Source organism: Drosophila persimilis, unplaced genomic scaffold (genome assembly GCF_003286085.1).
Source record: "Drosophila persimilis strain 14011-0111.01,24,50 unplaced genomic scaffold, DperRS2 tig00000191-arrow-pilon, whole genome shotgun sequence".
Lineage (NCBI taxonomy): Eukaryota > Metazoa > Arthropoda > Insecta > Diptera > Drosophilidae > Drosophila > Drosophila persimilis.
Window position 1 is genome coordinate 11,826,521 of NW_020825298.1, and position 15,866 is coordinate 11,842,386.

The following is a 15,866-nucleotide window of genomic DNA, read 5'->3' on the forward strand; positions in this document are numbered from 1 at the left end:
AACACAGTCCGCTCTCGTTGAAGGTATAAATACGAATAGAGCAACGGTAAAACACGGTGAGTGCTAATGAGCGCCACGACAAGCCAGCTAGAGCATCGGCTCAGCACGCGCCGAAACGAAAGTTTACCGAGAGAAAGAGCGGGAGAGAGAGGCCTGACTGTTTGTGTTTGCGTGTGTGCGTGTCCATAGGAGAGGGCGCGTTAATAAGTCTCACAGGTGGTTGGGTTGGGTTGGGAGGTAGAATGTTAAGAGAAACAGCAAGCAGATGAATGGAAGGGTGCTAATTGAACTAGTCTGCGTTCATGTTCTATATTTACCGTTAGAGCGGCTCTGAGGGAGACCATTTTTGACCGATTTGGCAGCCCATCGCATTCAAATGTAACGTATAAGCGGCATGGTGCTGCCAGAAAACTGAGAACGATGTGCAAACCATAAACGGTCTTACTGTGGAAGTGCAGGCTCGGTCATAAGCAAACTATCCTCTATTTTAATATTCGGTTTAATATAATACTTACACAATATAATGACTTAGTTCGGTGAACAAAGACCGTTTACGATATATTATTTTTAGGTATATTTTGAAAACGAGACGGTATATTTTGGTATATTTCTGATGGTCAGACGGTATATTTTATCGGAATATCCGCGGTCACATGCACGGGCACACTGGCTACAAACAAAGAAAATTAGAAAATTTTGCAAAATAAAAACCGATTTAAATCGCTTAAGCTGGCAGATTAACTAATTCAAAATCATGACGGAGGACTGGCAGAGCTCGAAGTTTCGCCAGAATGTTATTTCCAAAATGTAAGCAATGCAAAAACACAGAAACAGTTCCATAAAATAAACTTTTTTACAGACACGACTTGTTGCCGCCGCATGCCCAGGATCAGACGAAGAATGCCAGCGTTATGGAGAACCACATTTTCCGCAAGTCTCGCAGCAAGGACGAGTACCTTGGACTGGTGGCGAAGCTCTTCATGCACTACAGGGAAATGTCGCGGAAGTCCCAACAGCAGCAACCACAACAACAGCAGCAGCAACAACAGCAGCAACAACCGCCGCCTCCAAACGCGGAAATGGGGCAGCAGAACATGATGCAGGATCCGCTGAATGCGCTACAGAACCTGGCCACCCAGGGCAACCGCAATCCCCAGATGATGCCCATGTCCGGAGGAGCTCCTGTGCCTGGCGGGCCCGGCACTGCGTCGAACCTGCTGCAGTCCCTCAACCAGCAGCGACCCGGCCAGCAAATGCAGCCCATGCCCAATATACGAGGCCAGATGCCTATGGGTGCGGGTGCAGGCGGTCCACAGCAGATGATGCAGGTACAGCAAATGGGCGGCGGCGGCAATGCCACCGGCGTGATGAACGTAATGGGAGCAGGCGGTGCCCAAGGACAGGGCCAGATTGTGGGCAATGCTGGCCAGCAGATGGGTGGCATGCCTAATCAAATGGTGGGCCCTGGGCCGAACAGTGGTCCCGCAGGTGGGACCGGTGGACCGAATGCTCCTCCTGGTGCCGGTGCCGGCCCTGTGCCCAATCAGATGCAGAGTGGAGGACCCATGAATGTGAATTCCATGCAACAGATGCCGCCCATGCAGCAGATCCAGCAGAACCAAATGGCGGTAAGTAATGAAAATCTAGGCCAAAAAAAACACTAATCGAATTCTTTTACAGATGGGCATGAGTCCCATGATGCGCATGGGCCAGGGTAACGGCATGGGTGGACCCCAGGGCATGGGCCAGGGCATGCAGGGAATGCCGCCCAATATGCAGCAGCCGCAGCACAATGTCGGCGTGGGCGGACCGGCGGGTCAGCAGCAGCAGGTGGTGCCCCCCAATGCCGTGCAGCAGGCTGGCATGAATCCCATGGGAGGCATGGGTGTCAATATGCCGCCGAATATCCAGCAGAAGCCAAACATGGCCATGGGCCAGGCGGGACAAATGTTCCCCGGCAATCGCGGTGGCGTCGTTGGTGGCCAGCAGGGACCGGGACAGCCCTTCATGCGGTCGAGTCCCTCGCCAGCGGATGCCCAGCAGCTGCAACAACAGCAGCAGGCACAGCTCCAACAAATGCAGCAGCAACAACAGCAACAACAACAGCAGCAGCAACAACAACAACAACAACAGCTTGTGGGAAACCAGACGCCGACGCAACAGCCGCCAACGCCACAGATGCCCACGCCGCAGATGATACCCAGTCCGGCACTGGTGCCGCAGTCCAGCCCCCAGATGATGATGCAGAATCCACAGCGAAACATACGCCAGCAGTCGCCGAGCAATGCCTCCATCAACACGCCTGGCCAGGTAACCGGCAACAGTCCGTTCAATCCACAGGAGGAGGCACTGTATAGGGAAAAGTACAAGCAGTTGACCAAATACATAGAGCCACTGAAACGTATGCTCGCGAAGATCAGCAACGATGGCACCAGTGAGTGACAATCGATAAATACCACAGAGATTCTCTTTCAACTCAAACTTTTCCTGTTTAGATGTGGAGAAGATGACCAAAATGAGCAAGCTGCTGGAGATCCTGTGCAATCCCACGCAGCGTGTGCCACTGGAAACGCTGCTCAAGTGCGAGAAGGCACTGGAGAGGATGGATCTGATTTCCATTTCGGGCCAACAGTTTGGCGTAAGCTATCAAAATACACTCCAACGAGTCATGCCCTCAAAAATGACTTGTTTTTCCCCCTAGAAATCCTCGAATCCACTTTTGGAGGTCATCAATACCACGCTACAGAGTCCCATAGCCAATCACACATTGCATCGCACATTCCGACCCACACTGGAGTTGCTCTTCGGCACGGATATCGTGGCTCCGGTGCCCGCAAAGAAACCGCGTATTGAGGAGAAGTCCTCCCCCTTCGAGCAGGATGTGCCCCACGTGCTGCAGGGCGAGATTGCCCGCCTGGACACCAAGTTCAAGGTGAAGCTGGACACCACGTCGCAGATCAACAATAAGTCTATTCGGTTGATCTGCTGCCTGGACGACAAGCGACTGCCCAGTGTCCCGCCAGTGAGTGTCAGTGTCCCGGAGGAGTACCCGTGGCAGGCGCCCGACTGCTCCCTCACCGAACAGGAGTACTCGGCCACGCCCTTCTTGCAGACCGTGCAACAGGCTCTGATTGCACGTATCTCCATGCTCCCGAAGAACTACTCGCTCTCGCACCTACTCGACACCTGGGAAATGGCCGTGCGGCAGGCCTGCTCGCCCCAGACCAAACCCAAGGTCTGCGAATTTACCGCTCTTTTTGGGGTGTGAATAATGATCTGAAAGTACTTAGTGTTAGGTGAAAACTTATTCTATATCGTATGATTACCGTCAATATATCAAGTTATCATTTGATTCGAGAAAACCGATTGCAAAAAATTATCTGGTAAAGGAAATATTCGTATTTAGTGTAAGAGTATTCCATATCGTATAAAATAAACCGAAGAAACTATGTTTATCGTATTTTATAGTCGTCGATAACAATCACAGAATTTGTTTGTTTATACTTGTTTAAATAGAGCATGCGAATATGTCTATTTGTGCTAATTACGAGTTTATTTATATATTTCCTAGCTGAAAACTTACCAACATTTATTTAACGAATGAGATGAGTCTGCGACAGGTTCTCTTCAAAGTTCACATTTCAAAGATATATCCTAAATCAAAGAATCCATTGCGATTCCATTAATTTTCTTTCCAAAGCACGGATTTTTTAGCTTTTCTAAAAATGGTAATAATAGCCTCTATAATGAAAATAGGACTCCTAGTACTACTTCACATGTTTCACAATGAACGATCTTTCTTTACCGAGTCCTGTAGATATGGACGTTCAATATATGTCGGAAATTAAATCTCCAAACTATCCATATTTTGATTTCATTCATTTGACCGACTATATTCTACAGAAAGAACTTTATCGACCTCCTGAATCTCTAATTGCTGCCGAACACAGTCTTGAATCCTAGTTATAATTCATATTCAAAACCGACTACCATCCATTCACGGGATCTGATATTTTCCATAAATCAAAGTAAAATTCAAACATAACTATGTTTCATATCCATTTGCTTTATAGAAAAGCCTTAATGCATTTGCCAATCTATCGAAATTTAGTGCCAGATATCCTGATGTCCCACTGGTTTTTATTTATGTGCTTCCTTCCAGCCCATGAAGAAAATACTCGAACTTGAAATTATTTTGGAAAATATATATATTTTCGTTTTGTTTTGAGATTTGGTCCGTGTGGGGGATCCATTATGATTTTGTTGTTTCGGTTGTTCTTTTCCACATTTAGCAATAAATACAATTTTTGTGTTGTGTAAGATTAGGAGAATTAAGAGTACGAGCGATAACTACAATATGTTACAATAGAAAATAGTTAATAGTTAAGAAAACTTAAATATCACAGATGTTGCCGCTAAATATACGCGTATATGTGTATAAAGACGCACTAGGTATAATCAGAATTAGAATCAGAAGATCGCTAAACTAAGATGTGCTCTGTGCCCTTGGAAAGAAAGAAGTGGCGCCTCCGCTTCTCCGCCACTGATCATTGGAACGGATCGCGTGCGATCCAGCTCCAGATCGAAGCGTAGCAAAGGTTACTGAATATTAATTTGATATATGCACAAAACGATGACAAGATCTAGCTCTTAATCTATCTCTTAAGACTACACCCCCAGCTGGGCTCCACTCTCGCTCTATCTTAATCCTTCTGCTCTCCAGCTGGTGGGTGATACTGTGTTGTGGGATGAGATTGGTTTGGCGTTCCTCCTGCTCTCTGCTGGTCCTCCTCTATCGCTGCGCCTGCAGCAGAGTTCCCACTCCGCTGAAACTAAAGCCGCTCGACTGCTGCTGCAATCGCAGCAGATCCTGGGCACTGTACACCTGAAGCGTGGCTGGCGAGGATTGCGTGACTGGCAGCGATGTTTGTACTGAGCTGGAGACGGCCGCCGCTGGGGCAATGGCTCTCAGGTGCAGCGTGGGGTCGCAGAGGGCGGCCACGGCTGCAGATGATGCGGAGGCCACAGAAACGTTGCGGTTGACGCCGTTGGCCTTGTCCTTGTTGTGACGCTTCACGTGCTTGGATAGGTGGTCGCTGCGCATGAATTTCTTCTGACAGACGCCGCACTGGAACTTCTTCTCGCCGGTGTGGGTGCGTTTGTGACGGGAGAGTTCGTCGGAGCGGGAGAAACGCTTGTCGCAGTTCTCCCACTTGCAGACGAAGGGACGCTCGCCAGTGTGGACGCGCTGATGGGCCTTCAGGTGGCTGCTCTTGAAGTAGTTCTTGCCGCAATCCGGGAAGGTGCATTCGTAGATGCGGCTCCGGGTGGCCGCTGCCTGGGCGGCAGTAATGCGCTGATGCTTCTCGGCCGGTGATTCCTGAGAGCTGGGTGGCGGACATGGGTTTGGGCACTGTTGGGCGGCCACTGTGCTGAGCAGAAGCAGCTGGGATGCACAGGCGATTGATGGAGAGGTTGGTGGGGCGATAAGGATGCTGCTGGAGGGTGGCACAAAGGCAATGGGTTCCGTTTTCTCTGTTTGCGGCTCTTCCGCTGGTTCAGGAGTTGGAGCTGGAGCTGGGGCTTGGACAGGTGCTGGTGGCTGGGGCAAAGCCACCTCAGCGGCCCGCTTGCGGTTCATCTTGAACTTGAGATTGCGCCACACATTTGCCTCGGGGTAGTCATCCTCCATAGCGGGACTGACTGTGCTGCTTGTCGCGGTAGTGCAGGAGGAGCTGCAGCTGGAGCTGGAGCTGTTATCATCCTGGGAGGAGGAGACGGCGCCCGAGCTGTTGACCCGCATGATGACACTGACGCGTTTGGGCTCATCATCGCTCTTGGACTCCTCCTCTTCCTCGGGCTTTTGTTGGTCGGGCGGCGGTGTCATGGTCATCGCAGGCTGTTCCAGACGTGGCTTCTTGCTGGGCACTTCATCCATTTCTGGGGCCTCATCCTCAGTGTCCGAGGGATTCGGTGTGATGATGCCGCCACCATTCTTCTGGCTCTTCTGGGCCACCAGTTTTAGCTTGGCCTTTAGCAGATTCTCGTTAACCTGTTGCTCGTCCTTGGCCACCTGAAGAGATAGAGAGAGGAAAGAGTGATGATTAGTAGGGGTTTAACAACCTGATCCCGGAGTGCATTCACATTCACGTCGTCCACGTTCACTTTTCCTCCAGACCGGACAATACCGCAGGGCTCTGACCCACAATGACTTTTGAGTCGAAATATTGTTGCTAATTACGCAGCCATCACGCAAGGCCGTTCACCGTTAACCTTAACCTGTCAGCGGTGGGTGGGGTGTAGGTTCATTGCACTCATTTTGGCCAAGAAGGTTGATATATAAATGTTTATTTTTTGGCGGTTTTTCCACTTTTTGTTTGAAAGCCGTATGCCAACGGTTCAATGAAATTTGAATTGCCCGCCCAAAAGCAGGCAATGGAGAAGTGCAGCCACACTAATGACTACAGCTATGACGTGCTGCAGGTGGGCCGCAAGTGGTGGGTGCGAGGGGGAGCGCTATATAAACGTCGTTGAAATCTTTTTATGGGCTCGGCACGTTGCTTTCCATTGTGTGTGTGAGTGCGTGACTCTGTTTGTTTGCCAGATAAATGAAAGGGGTGAGGGGGAGAGTGGGGCAGTATAAGCAATGTGACATATTTTTATGAGACCGGGGCTTGGCTGTGGCCCTGTGTTTGCCTAGCCTCTCTCTCCTCTTCTTCTTCTTCATAGTAGTATTTTCCTTGCCGTTTCGTCTAATTGGCAAACTCACCTTCGCATGCTCGTTCCCTCTCACACACAAACGAAAGCAAGCTCTCTCAAGCACAAGACTCTCCCAAATATGTCAAACAGAAGGTAAGGCGTGAGCGCATAGCAAAACATAATTAGAGGCCGTTATTTTCAGCTGCTTTACCTTCTATTTGATATGCCTTGCTTGCCCTCTCTTTGGACTAACTATGTGTGTGTGCGCTCCTCTCTCGGCGACGACGAGACTGTATGCTGGTGTGCTAGGGGTCCAATGTTCATCCCCCGCTACACTCCGCCCGTTGTTTCTTTCCCATAAGCCTGAGCATGCGGTGTTCACGTGAACGCGTGCTGGCTGCGTGATCTGGCCTAGCCATGGGTGGAAAAGAGATGGGACACTTTTGTTTTTAGAAACGCGACAAGTGGAAGCGAGACCGTAAGAACGTCTGCTCCCATGGCCCCCCTGCGTGACTGTGGCCTGGGAGGAATGGTAGGAAAAATGTGCGGGAATTTCTGTTGAGGCCCAGGGTCCGGGATGCATTTGGCTCTAATCAATTTCACTATTCCACTAATCACAATCGCATTGTAGGTCAAACACACTCACTCCCCCGTGAGTCACACTCCCGATTTACTTACATTTTCCAATTTATTTTCCCTGAGGGGGGGCGTTGCTGGCGGCGATGGCAGCAGCAGGGTATCCATATTCATATCCATTTCTTTGTGGTTTAGTCTTGCACTTTGCACTCTCTTTGCGTTGCACTTTTCTCTTTCACTCTACCCTGGTCTTGCTAGCCGGGTGTAGGAGTTAAATGTCTGTCTGTCTCTTTCTCTTATCACTTGTTTAATCTTTTATTTCTGCTCCGAGATTTTGCACAACTTTGTAACTGTTTCTTTTTTTAAACTCTTCAATGGACTGCGCTTTTCGGCCAGGCCGTGTGGAGCGGTAGCGGGAGCTAAGCGAACCGTTGCGTTCAGAATTCAAAAGACGAATGAAACAACATTCAGTCAGCGGGCTCCCAACAGAGCTCCCTCTGCTGCCGCGTCGCGGTCGCTGCTACTCTGTGCTGTGTGTGCCTGTGTGTGTGCGAGGGAAGCGCCGACGTAATCACTTGTAAGTGGGTAGACATGAAGGTGTGTGTCGGGGGGAGGGCAAAAATCGTCATCGTCGTTTCGTGAGTGGAGCAACCAGTGCAATGAAACCGAATCGAATGGAACCTCGGGAACCCGGACAGCGGTCGCACAACAGCAGCCATCAGGCAGCGGCAACGTGGGCAGCAAAACGCCACTTTTCTTCTCTGCTCTGCGGATGAGACCCCCGACTGACATTCTGAAAAGGTCAGGTCTCTTGTGCTCGCTGCCTTCTCATTCCCTCCTCTACATAAATACATGTGTACATATGTATGTATGTATGTATGAATGTATGCTTTGAAATGGAAGATCTCTTAAGCGGAGCAGCGGCCACCACGTAACCAACGCATGGACGGACGTCATCAGCTGTTTACTTGAGACTTGTTTTTCGATGGTCGGATGGTTTAAGGAGGGGAACCGTCAGAAGATTCCATTCCATTTGGTGGGGGGCCCCGCCCCTGTCTATTCATAGGCTGTCCATGCACAAGCCGCGTGCACAGCACAGCACACATTCGCACAAACAAACTTGTGGAGCTCACACAGACACACCCCAAAGCCATGACTGGGAGTCGGGCCGCCGCCAAAAGCTGACGCTGACGCAGTTGTTGCTACGGAAGTTCGTGATTAATCGAAAAAAAAAAACAGGCTCGAACGCGGTCGAGACGGGGTCTTAGCCATTGAAACGCAATGGCAGACGCGCCTGGCATCCGATTAGACAGATCTCGGCCTCGTCGAATATATTTGCATGGGCATTATAGCCAAAGTCAGACTTTGGTGTCTGGAAAGTCTCGAGTGGGGAGGGAGGCAAGGCGCAAGATTTCATTAATGGACGCAACACAAAGAGATAGCGAACGGTAGAATGAGAGACAGTATTGGGAGATCAACAGTTGAGCGAATCGTCAGCGTTGCCAGCTGCTATGTAAATGTTAGGACATATCATGAAATTTAATATGAGTCACTGTGTAGTGGAACTGTAAATAATCAAGTGGACAAGTAAACTGTAACCCAAACTGGCCACATAAACAATTTAGTTTATGTATCAAATATATACATTAAGTAAATCTAACACAGTGGCCTGGCAACGCTGTGTGTTCGCCTGTACAAGTTTTCAAAGCAAAAAGGGGCTCGTACACCGAACACACACAAAGAGAACCAGAGTGGAGAGAGAGAGAGCGCGCCAGCAGAACAGCTGTGACTATTATAATGTGGCGTTGGTTGGCTCTCTTGCGCAACAACAACACAACTAGCAAGGCATGCCACAGAGGGTATCAAGTGTATGCTAGATTCAGTAAGTACCCTTACTGGCCTGGTTCCAAAGCATGTGTTGGTCATTCCCAAATAAATAGAAGTGATATTTTGTATTCGTCGATTAGTAGTAAAGAATTTGCTTTCTTGATACAAATACTCCTTAAATGGACTAACTTCGAATTGTTTTATTCATCTGAACACCAAGAAATTAAGTAATAGTAGACGAAAACTTAAAAAACTGAACACATCTATAATTACTGTGGTTCTATTATTGAAGAATCGCTGGAGAAGGTATCAACTAGTCGACCCTTTGCGAATATAACCTTCTTACTGGCTGAGCATGTTTGCCTCTGGGTCTGTGGCTCTGTGTGTGTGTGCGTCAGTGTCTGGGACTGTATCACGCGTTGACCTCATGGTGTTCACGTGAACATTTGTTGATACTTTGGTAGGCGTTCGTTCGCTGTGATGGAATGAGAGGGACGGAGAGAGCGAGAAAGAGAGGCTAGCTGTCTGTGGCGTGCTTTTATCATGGAAGTGTGTGCGTGTGTGTGTGGGTGTTTGTAGTGCTTGCGTTTTTTTTGGTTTTTGTTATTGGAAATGGAATTCGTGTGTAAATTTGCGCGGAACTGAAGCGCAGTCTCATGGCATGATGGCCTCCACTCTCTCGAATGTGGGCGTGTAAATGGGACGATGTACCGTTACACCCGCTCGTCCCCTTGGAAGTGCACTGCATCGCTCATTTGGAATGAAATAACTGCGTCGCAGTTGGAGGCCGCCTTAGCCTTACCTACCCCCTTCGCATGCCATTAGGGAAATCTCTGTAATTTAATCGTCGTCAAGAGGTGGGTTGTTCATACAAAAGTATCTAAATTTAGACAGAAAAACTCTGCCGGACACTCGGTCCCCGGGGGCCAGGTTCAAGTTCAGCTTCCTTGACATGCATCTGGAGTGGAGGCCGCCCACGCCTACGCACACACAGATACGCCCACCCACCTATCCCGATCCGAATCCAAATCCGGACTCGGAGAACACGTGCCCACGCACATTCTCAGTTGCACGTAGGCCGCCGCATACCCCACGCCCAGCGGAAAGGCAGGCCGACCTTAGAAAGAGAAACGATAGTGGGCGAGAGAGCCCTTTTTGGAGGGAGAGAAAGAACTTGCGCATTGACGCAGTAGCGTTACGTAGCGTCTGGTGACGTCACACAGACTACTCTTTTGCTCCTGTTGCGCGTCAAAGGTCAAACGTAAGAAGCTTCGTCGGCCGACAATGACGTTGGCGTTCCGGCACTGTACTCTCTCCGGGTTCAAGGCCTCTCTCTCTCTGCCACGATATGGATTATTAACGAGGAATTTCAAGCAAAAGCACAATCACTAGCCCGGCCATGGCCATGTGTCTCTTTTCTCAATCGCCGGACATTCGGAGGAGGCGTTGCTCGAGCGTCAATCACAGGTGGAGCCGCCTGACGTCAGACGCCCGGTCGTACAGTCCAACAGTCGAATCATGCAGCCAGCGAGTGAGCCGTACATAAAACATGAGTAAAGTATCTAAAATTCGGCACGACAACAACGTGAAAATCGTCAACAGACGAGGCCCATTTTCCACTTCCCATATCCCCAAGTTTTTCTCCCTTGCCAGATTTTGCAATTCACTTTTGGCAAACATTTTCCTGATGTTTTTCTTGGCCATCGCCCGAATGGGAAGGGGACTGGGTAAAACCCAGAAAAAAAACTTGTCTCTGATCTCCCTCTAAGCACACGCGCTATCCTCAAAAGTCTCCATGACGTCATGTGACTCGTGACCAAGCAACTCCATCAAGAAAGCCGAAGACCTTACCTTTTCTTCTTCGTGCCCCTCCCCAATACAATTGTCATCTTCGGCTTCTTTTTTGTTGAATGTTTACGGATCCCAGGTGGCAGATTCATAGAATAAATCGAAACCTATTGGAAATAAATAAGAGGCGACTTAGCAATCGAGCGGAAATATCGAAAGCGATCAGTTTTCACTCCGTATCTGCACGGCTTACCTTCTTTAGGAATCGCCTATTGCTATTCTGTTAACCGCTGCTGAAATCAGTAGTATACGGGAATTAGTATATATTAAGGTGTACAAATAAATATAACAACTTCTAAATCACTTACCTCTAAGAATATTTCATCAGTAAACGTAATTCTGGCATAATTTCTTAAAGAATGTGACCATTATCTATTGAAGAATTTATTCCTTTAAACGATAGCTGATGGTTTCGCCGATCTAATTAGATATCCAGGTCTGAAGAACCTCTCTTGGAGTGTATACCTAAGATTCTTTTCAGGTTCCATCATGTGGTTCTAATGCGATACCGTATGCGATGCGTTCTGCTCTCTGCCTACGTGCCGGAGAACGCGTTTCCATAGAAAACGTAACGCCATCGAAAACCCGGAATAGAGCGCGGGACATATGTATCCAAATCTTTAGTAGAAGGCAGAGAGGTAAACAGAATCCGAGGCGTGCTGTAAACAATGAGACCAAAGGGCCAGGGCGGCCTTCAATTGGGGATTGCGGTGTTCCCCCAATGGAAATTTACGATGATGTGAAGGTTTTCCCCCATCCACAGTCGAATGGTTTTTGTTTTGAGCGCTCTCGTTTCTCGTTCTGGCCGCTCGAGGGGGCCGACCTTGGCCCAGTTCCTTCCCTTGCCAAATGTTCCATCTGAACTTGAAAGTTGTTGTCCGTGGCACAACGGGATGGGATGTGTATGGTATAGGATGGAAGAAGGTTTCCCTGTCCCTGAACCGGTTCAGGTGAATGGGCGTTAATGGGACAGTTGCCTCGGGCATATCGGGGCTCAGTTCATCTTCATCATCATCGTCATCAAGCACAATGGGAATCAACAAACAACATCATCAATAAGTGGAAAATACGAGTGTATATATGGCACACACAGAAATAAATCTAGAATAAGCAGCACCTCCACTGTGGGGCCAGGCAGGGGAGAGCGCAGAGCAAGCGCCGCCGCTGTAGATAGACCCGTTTTTTGTATGCCGACATCGACGTAGATTCCGATTCCGATTCCGATGTTGACGAGGTCGCTGGGCCTCTGATTGGGGGCACGTGAAGTCAACGTGAACACCCGCCTCGAAGAGAGCGCGAATAAAACTGCGCTATTCATAATACGATTTTCGCTACGGCGAACATATCCCCCGGACAGCTGTCCGTCCGTTCGCACGAGCAGAGGCCACTCATTTTTGGACCCCAACCCTACTGAGAGGCGGCAAGGGGCAGACCCTGATAAGCAGAGCCGCCGATTCCCCAGCTGGACGCCGCATGGCCAATCTATCAGTCTGTCCGTTGGTCAGTCACAACATGAGCGAGAGGCGTGGCTCTTATCAGTTGCGGTTACTCTTATCGCCACCCCACTCAACCGCCTCCACCAACGGCCGACCCCCGGGCATGGAGTCAGTACGCCGCTTCCCATGCGCCGTCAGTGGCGAGGTTTATCAATCCGCGGTGCATGTTGGGGGGCTGGACCGGGCGTCCGGGTCCGGCTATGACTTTGGGAATGCAGGTGTTCGTTCGTTCGTTCGTTCGTGTGGTGGTTCGTCATTCATGCGGGGGTAATCTTTTCATGGCTGATCTTGGGGGTGGGTGGAAATTTGTGAATGAATCGCTGGTGTAGTTTTCGCTTTTAGATGGGGTTATCTGTAGAGATTTCTCATTCAGTTTGATTAAAGCTTCCTGTGTGCTGAAACGAAGCTCTGACCTCGGGCGACATTATTGAAAGTCAGACTTTTCTGTTTATGAGTCATATTTATACGTTAAAGATCCAGAAGCGATCGGTTTCCAGATACTTACGATTAGGTACAGTTCCAACAAAACATATCTCACAGAACAGTTATCATTTGGCTTATCATTTTTTGTGGGCATAAATTTACCTATTTATCTCTCCCTAAAGATGGAACCTTTGCGCATTATTCTCGTAAATACGTGTTCGTACAGTCGCAACAAAACTGTACCAGAGTACCAGAGAAACTGTACCTCTTTTTTCTCTACTCTACTATTTTCTACATTAAATTACCATATATTTTTAACGAATACCAACAAAATGTAACACTTCATTTCCTTGTTAGGTACAGTCGTCGCAAGCAAAACCATGAAAAAATCCTCCTTTCTTTGATATTTTTAGGAGCTCTATCCATGTCTCAGTATCCGGTCTTCCCACAATTCTCCTATCTCTAAGAGAACTTATATTGTTTTTTCTTCACAAAACACACCAATAATACACAAATTTTCCTTGATCTTTTCATGTTATGGAATAGCACTAAGGTCAAACAATTCCCGGAGATCTTTGTGGATACATTTTAATTTATTAAAAAATATTATGCAATCCCCAAATGTAAATACGAGTATCTCTTTCTCTATATCTATATCTGTTTTTCCTACCTAACATATTTATTTATCGAACTCATTGACAGCCATTGGCTGCGTGCACAGAGTCGAACAATCGGTGGCAAATCCGGGGCATGGCATGCTGTTTATCTAACGTACTCCCAAACGGGGCGGGTCTGCGGTCTGTTATGGTCTAGTCTGTGCCATGACGTAGCCAGACCTTGTTTATGGGGCGTTGGTTTTTGCGCTTGTTTTGGTTCCTTCGATTCAGGCGGAACGGCGGGGGTATAATTGCGATTAATGCCCTTGAGGGGTACGTAAACCCTATGGAGAGCTGGGCCAGAGCCTCTCCGCTTTGTGTGTCACAATGGAAACAGCCCAAGTGGGCAGCGCTCTCTCTTTGATTCTTCCTCTTTCCTTTCTGCAAATCATTCTTCATGTTTTTGTTGACAGTGTGGCCGCTGTTTGCCCAAGTGGGCGCGTTTGTTGTACTTGAAGGACGGAAGAGAGGGGCGCACAGCCGAGGGCAGTCGCAGTCTGAAGTCTTATCGCCAACCGATTACACTGGAAGAGCCACGGCCACGCAATGTGTGAATGGTCTAGCAGTGCACTCTCTACATTCTTCGCATTGCATCATACATGCATGACCTGAGATTAGGGGCTGCTAACCTGCTTGTGGCTTACACTTATCTGAGGAGAAGTATAGCCCTGCATTAATGGAACAGCCTCTTCTCCGGAAATTGGTCAATCTTCCACTGAAATCTTGAGATATTTCACTCCCCCGCCCTCTCTCTATATTCGTTGCAGTTCGTCAAACATGTATGATGATGGCGCTGCCAACCTGCTTTCTGCTCTTTAGCTTTCTTTAAGAAATTTCTTGGAACTGTTTTGCCCACTCTCCTACCCTTCGATCAGGTCGTGGACATGACCGGGTGGCGTGCTCAATGATTTTCAGTATTTAGCACATTTTTAGCTGCCTGCTCAGCGGCCTCTTCTTCCACCGATTGTTTGCTTTTGATGGCTAATCGAAGCACGAGCGCAACAAAAATTGAGGTTTTTTGTTGTTGTTGCCTCATTTTGCCTTTGCCCACATTTGATTTATTTTTAGCCACTCGCGACGCGTTTCAAATAATCAAAAGTCGGAGGGACTATGTATATAGATATGGCAGCAGAAGGAGGAGGACCAAACACCAAATAATTAACATATTTTTGCAAATTATTGATCGTGTGTGCTGGGGCCATAAATCCGATGATTGGAGACTCGAGATCCCGAGATCCCGAGATATCTGAGATCAAAACATTTAAACGGGGCATGAATTAAATTTAATTTTTTTATTTTAATGTTTTTATTTTGTTCATCATACATCTGAGGGTTTTTGCACTTTAGCAAGGACAACGACGGAAGTGAACATCAGTTGTGCGTTGCATTTAAGGTCAACGCGCAAAAATTCAGAAAACGTTGAACCAAAAAACATTGAAGAGAAGTGTAGAAGCGAAGTGAAGGGGAAACAACGAGTCGTCAGCATTCATTGGATGAGTGCAAAATGTAAAGCAGGCCGGTCAGATCAGCAAACAATACAAACAAGTAGAGGAACGACATGCTAGTCTGATCATACGACCATGGGAATACCCGCTAAACAGCCTCTAAATGAGCCTCTAACAATGCTAGTGAAAGATATAGGGATACGCTTAAAGGGGACTCCATTTGCAGTGCTAGGAAAAGCTAAGTCTATTCCCAAGGATTAATTGATAATAGAATTAAAAGTAACTTTAGCTTCTATTCCTAGGTGTTTTGTACAGTTACGCTCTTTGCCTAGAGATGACACATCTTCACTTGTATCTTCCTGCGATTTGTACCGATTAACTTGTACAAATTTCGATTAATTGATCAGGGGTATCGTTGCATATAATATCTTATTTATATATTATTGCCCATGGATCTGTTATTTATCGAGTGTTCTGCCAAAGCAAAACAATGTACCCTTGAACTCCCCCTCCCGCATTCCGTGGTACAACAACATCTACACACAGAGATCTCTCAACACTTGAACAGCTATAAAAGCGAATCTTGGGCGAGTTTGAACTTTGGAATGATGTCATTTGAGTCACTCTCCCTCTCTCTTGCTCTTTGAATCACCTATCGCTTCATGCGTAAGGCGAATGATCGCACAATCCCCTCCAACGTTACTGACTGAGTGATCGATCGCTCTGTGCAGAAGCAGAAGTTGAAGGTGAAGGCGAAGGTGACCCTGGCACACGTGAACCGCAAATTGCGCTCAAAGTTCGCCCCCAAAATTCGCATCCGCCAACCAGTTCCACGCTGTGTGAAGTACCGAAATCTCCAAGCCAATTTCCATGGTACTTGTAGCGGTAATCGCCAT

General features: G+C 48.0%; 2 protein-coding genes and 1 long non-coding RNA gene across 4 annotated transcripts; 1 reads left to right on the forward strand and 2 right to left on the reverse strand.

Moving 5' to 3' along the window:
- The first annotated feature begins 684 nt into the window (after positions 1–684).
- Positions 685–3,449, forward strand: LOC113565660 (mediator of RNA polymerase II transcription subunit 15). Its single transcript, XM_026988328.1, has 5 exons — positions 685–807; positions 860–1,628; positions 1,681–2,434; positions 2,496–2,638; positions 2,702–3,449. The coding sequence occupies exons 1-5, from the start codon at positions 755–757 to the stop codon at positions 3,266–3,268; spliced, it is 2,286 nt and encodes a 761-aa protein (XP_026844129.1). The 5' UTR covers positions 685–754; the 3' UTR covers positions 3,269–3,449.
- A 741-nt stretch (positions 3,450–4,190) lies between these two features.
- On the reverse strand, positions 4,191–7,707 carry LOC6589671 (transcription factor Sp2). Its single transcript, XM_026988343.1, has 2 exons — positions 7,378–7,707; positions 4,191–6,073 (listed from the first exon to the last, which is right to left on the reverse strand). The coding sequence occupies exons 1-2, from the start codon at positions 7,453–7,455 to the stop codon at positions 4,793–4,795; spliced, it is 1,359 nt and encodes a 452-aa protein (XP_026844144.1). The 5' UTR covers positions 7,456–7,707; the 3' UTR covers positions 4,191–4,792.
- A 1,675-nt stretch (positions 7,708–9,382) lies between these two features.
- LOC113565664 lies at positions 9,383–12,232 on the reverse strand. 2 transcript variants are annotated; one of them, XR_003408705.1, is made up of 3 exons: positions 11,259–12,232; positions 11,144–11,180; positions 9,383–11,057 (listed from the first exon to the last, which is right to left on the reverse strand). It is a non-coding gene; the product is annotated as an uncharacterized LOC113565664 (long non-coding RNA). The 2 variants fall into 2 exon arrangements; XR_003408704.1 differs by having other exon boundaries at positions 11,144–11,183.
- Between the last annotated feature and the right edge of the window lie 3,634 nt (positions 12,233–15,866).

What these genes read in the sequence shown, in the direction of transcription:
- LOC113565660 (XM_026988328.1), top strand. Translation starts at nt 755, where the DNA reads ATGACGGAGGACTGGCAGAGCTCGAAGTTTCGCCAGAATGTTATTTCC. An exon ending in CAGAATGTTATTTCCAAAAT is followed by an intron (nt 808 to 859) that starts GTAAGCAATGCA and finishes ACTTTTTTACAG; the next exon opens with ACACGACTTGTTGCCGCCGC. An exon ending in TCCAGCAGAACCAAATGGCG is followed by an intron (nt 1,629 to 1,680) that starts GTAAGTAATGAA and finishes ATTCTTTTACAG; the next exon opens with ATGGGCATGAGTCCCATGAT.
- LOC6589671 (XM_026988343.1), bottom strand. Translation starts at nt 7,455, where the DNA reads ATGGATATGAATATGGATACCCTGCTGCTGCCATCGCCGCCAGCAACG. An exon ending in GGGAAAATAAATTGGAAAAT is followed by an intron (nt 6,074 to 7,377) that starts GTAAGTAAATCG and finishes CTATCTCTTCAG; the next exon opens with GTGGCCAAGGACGAGCAACA.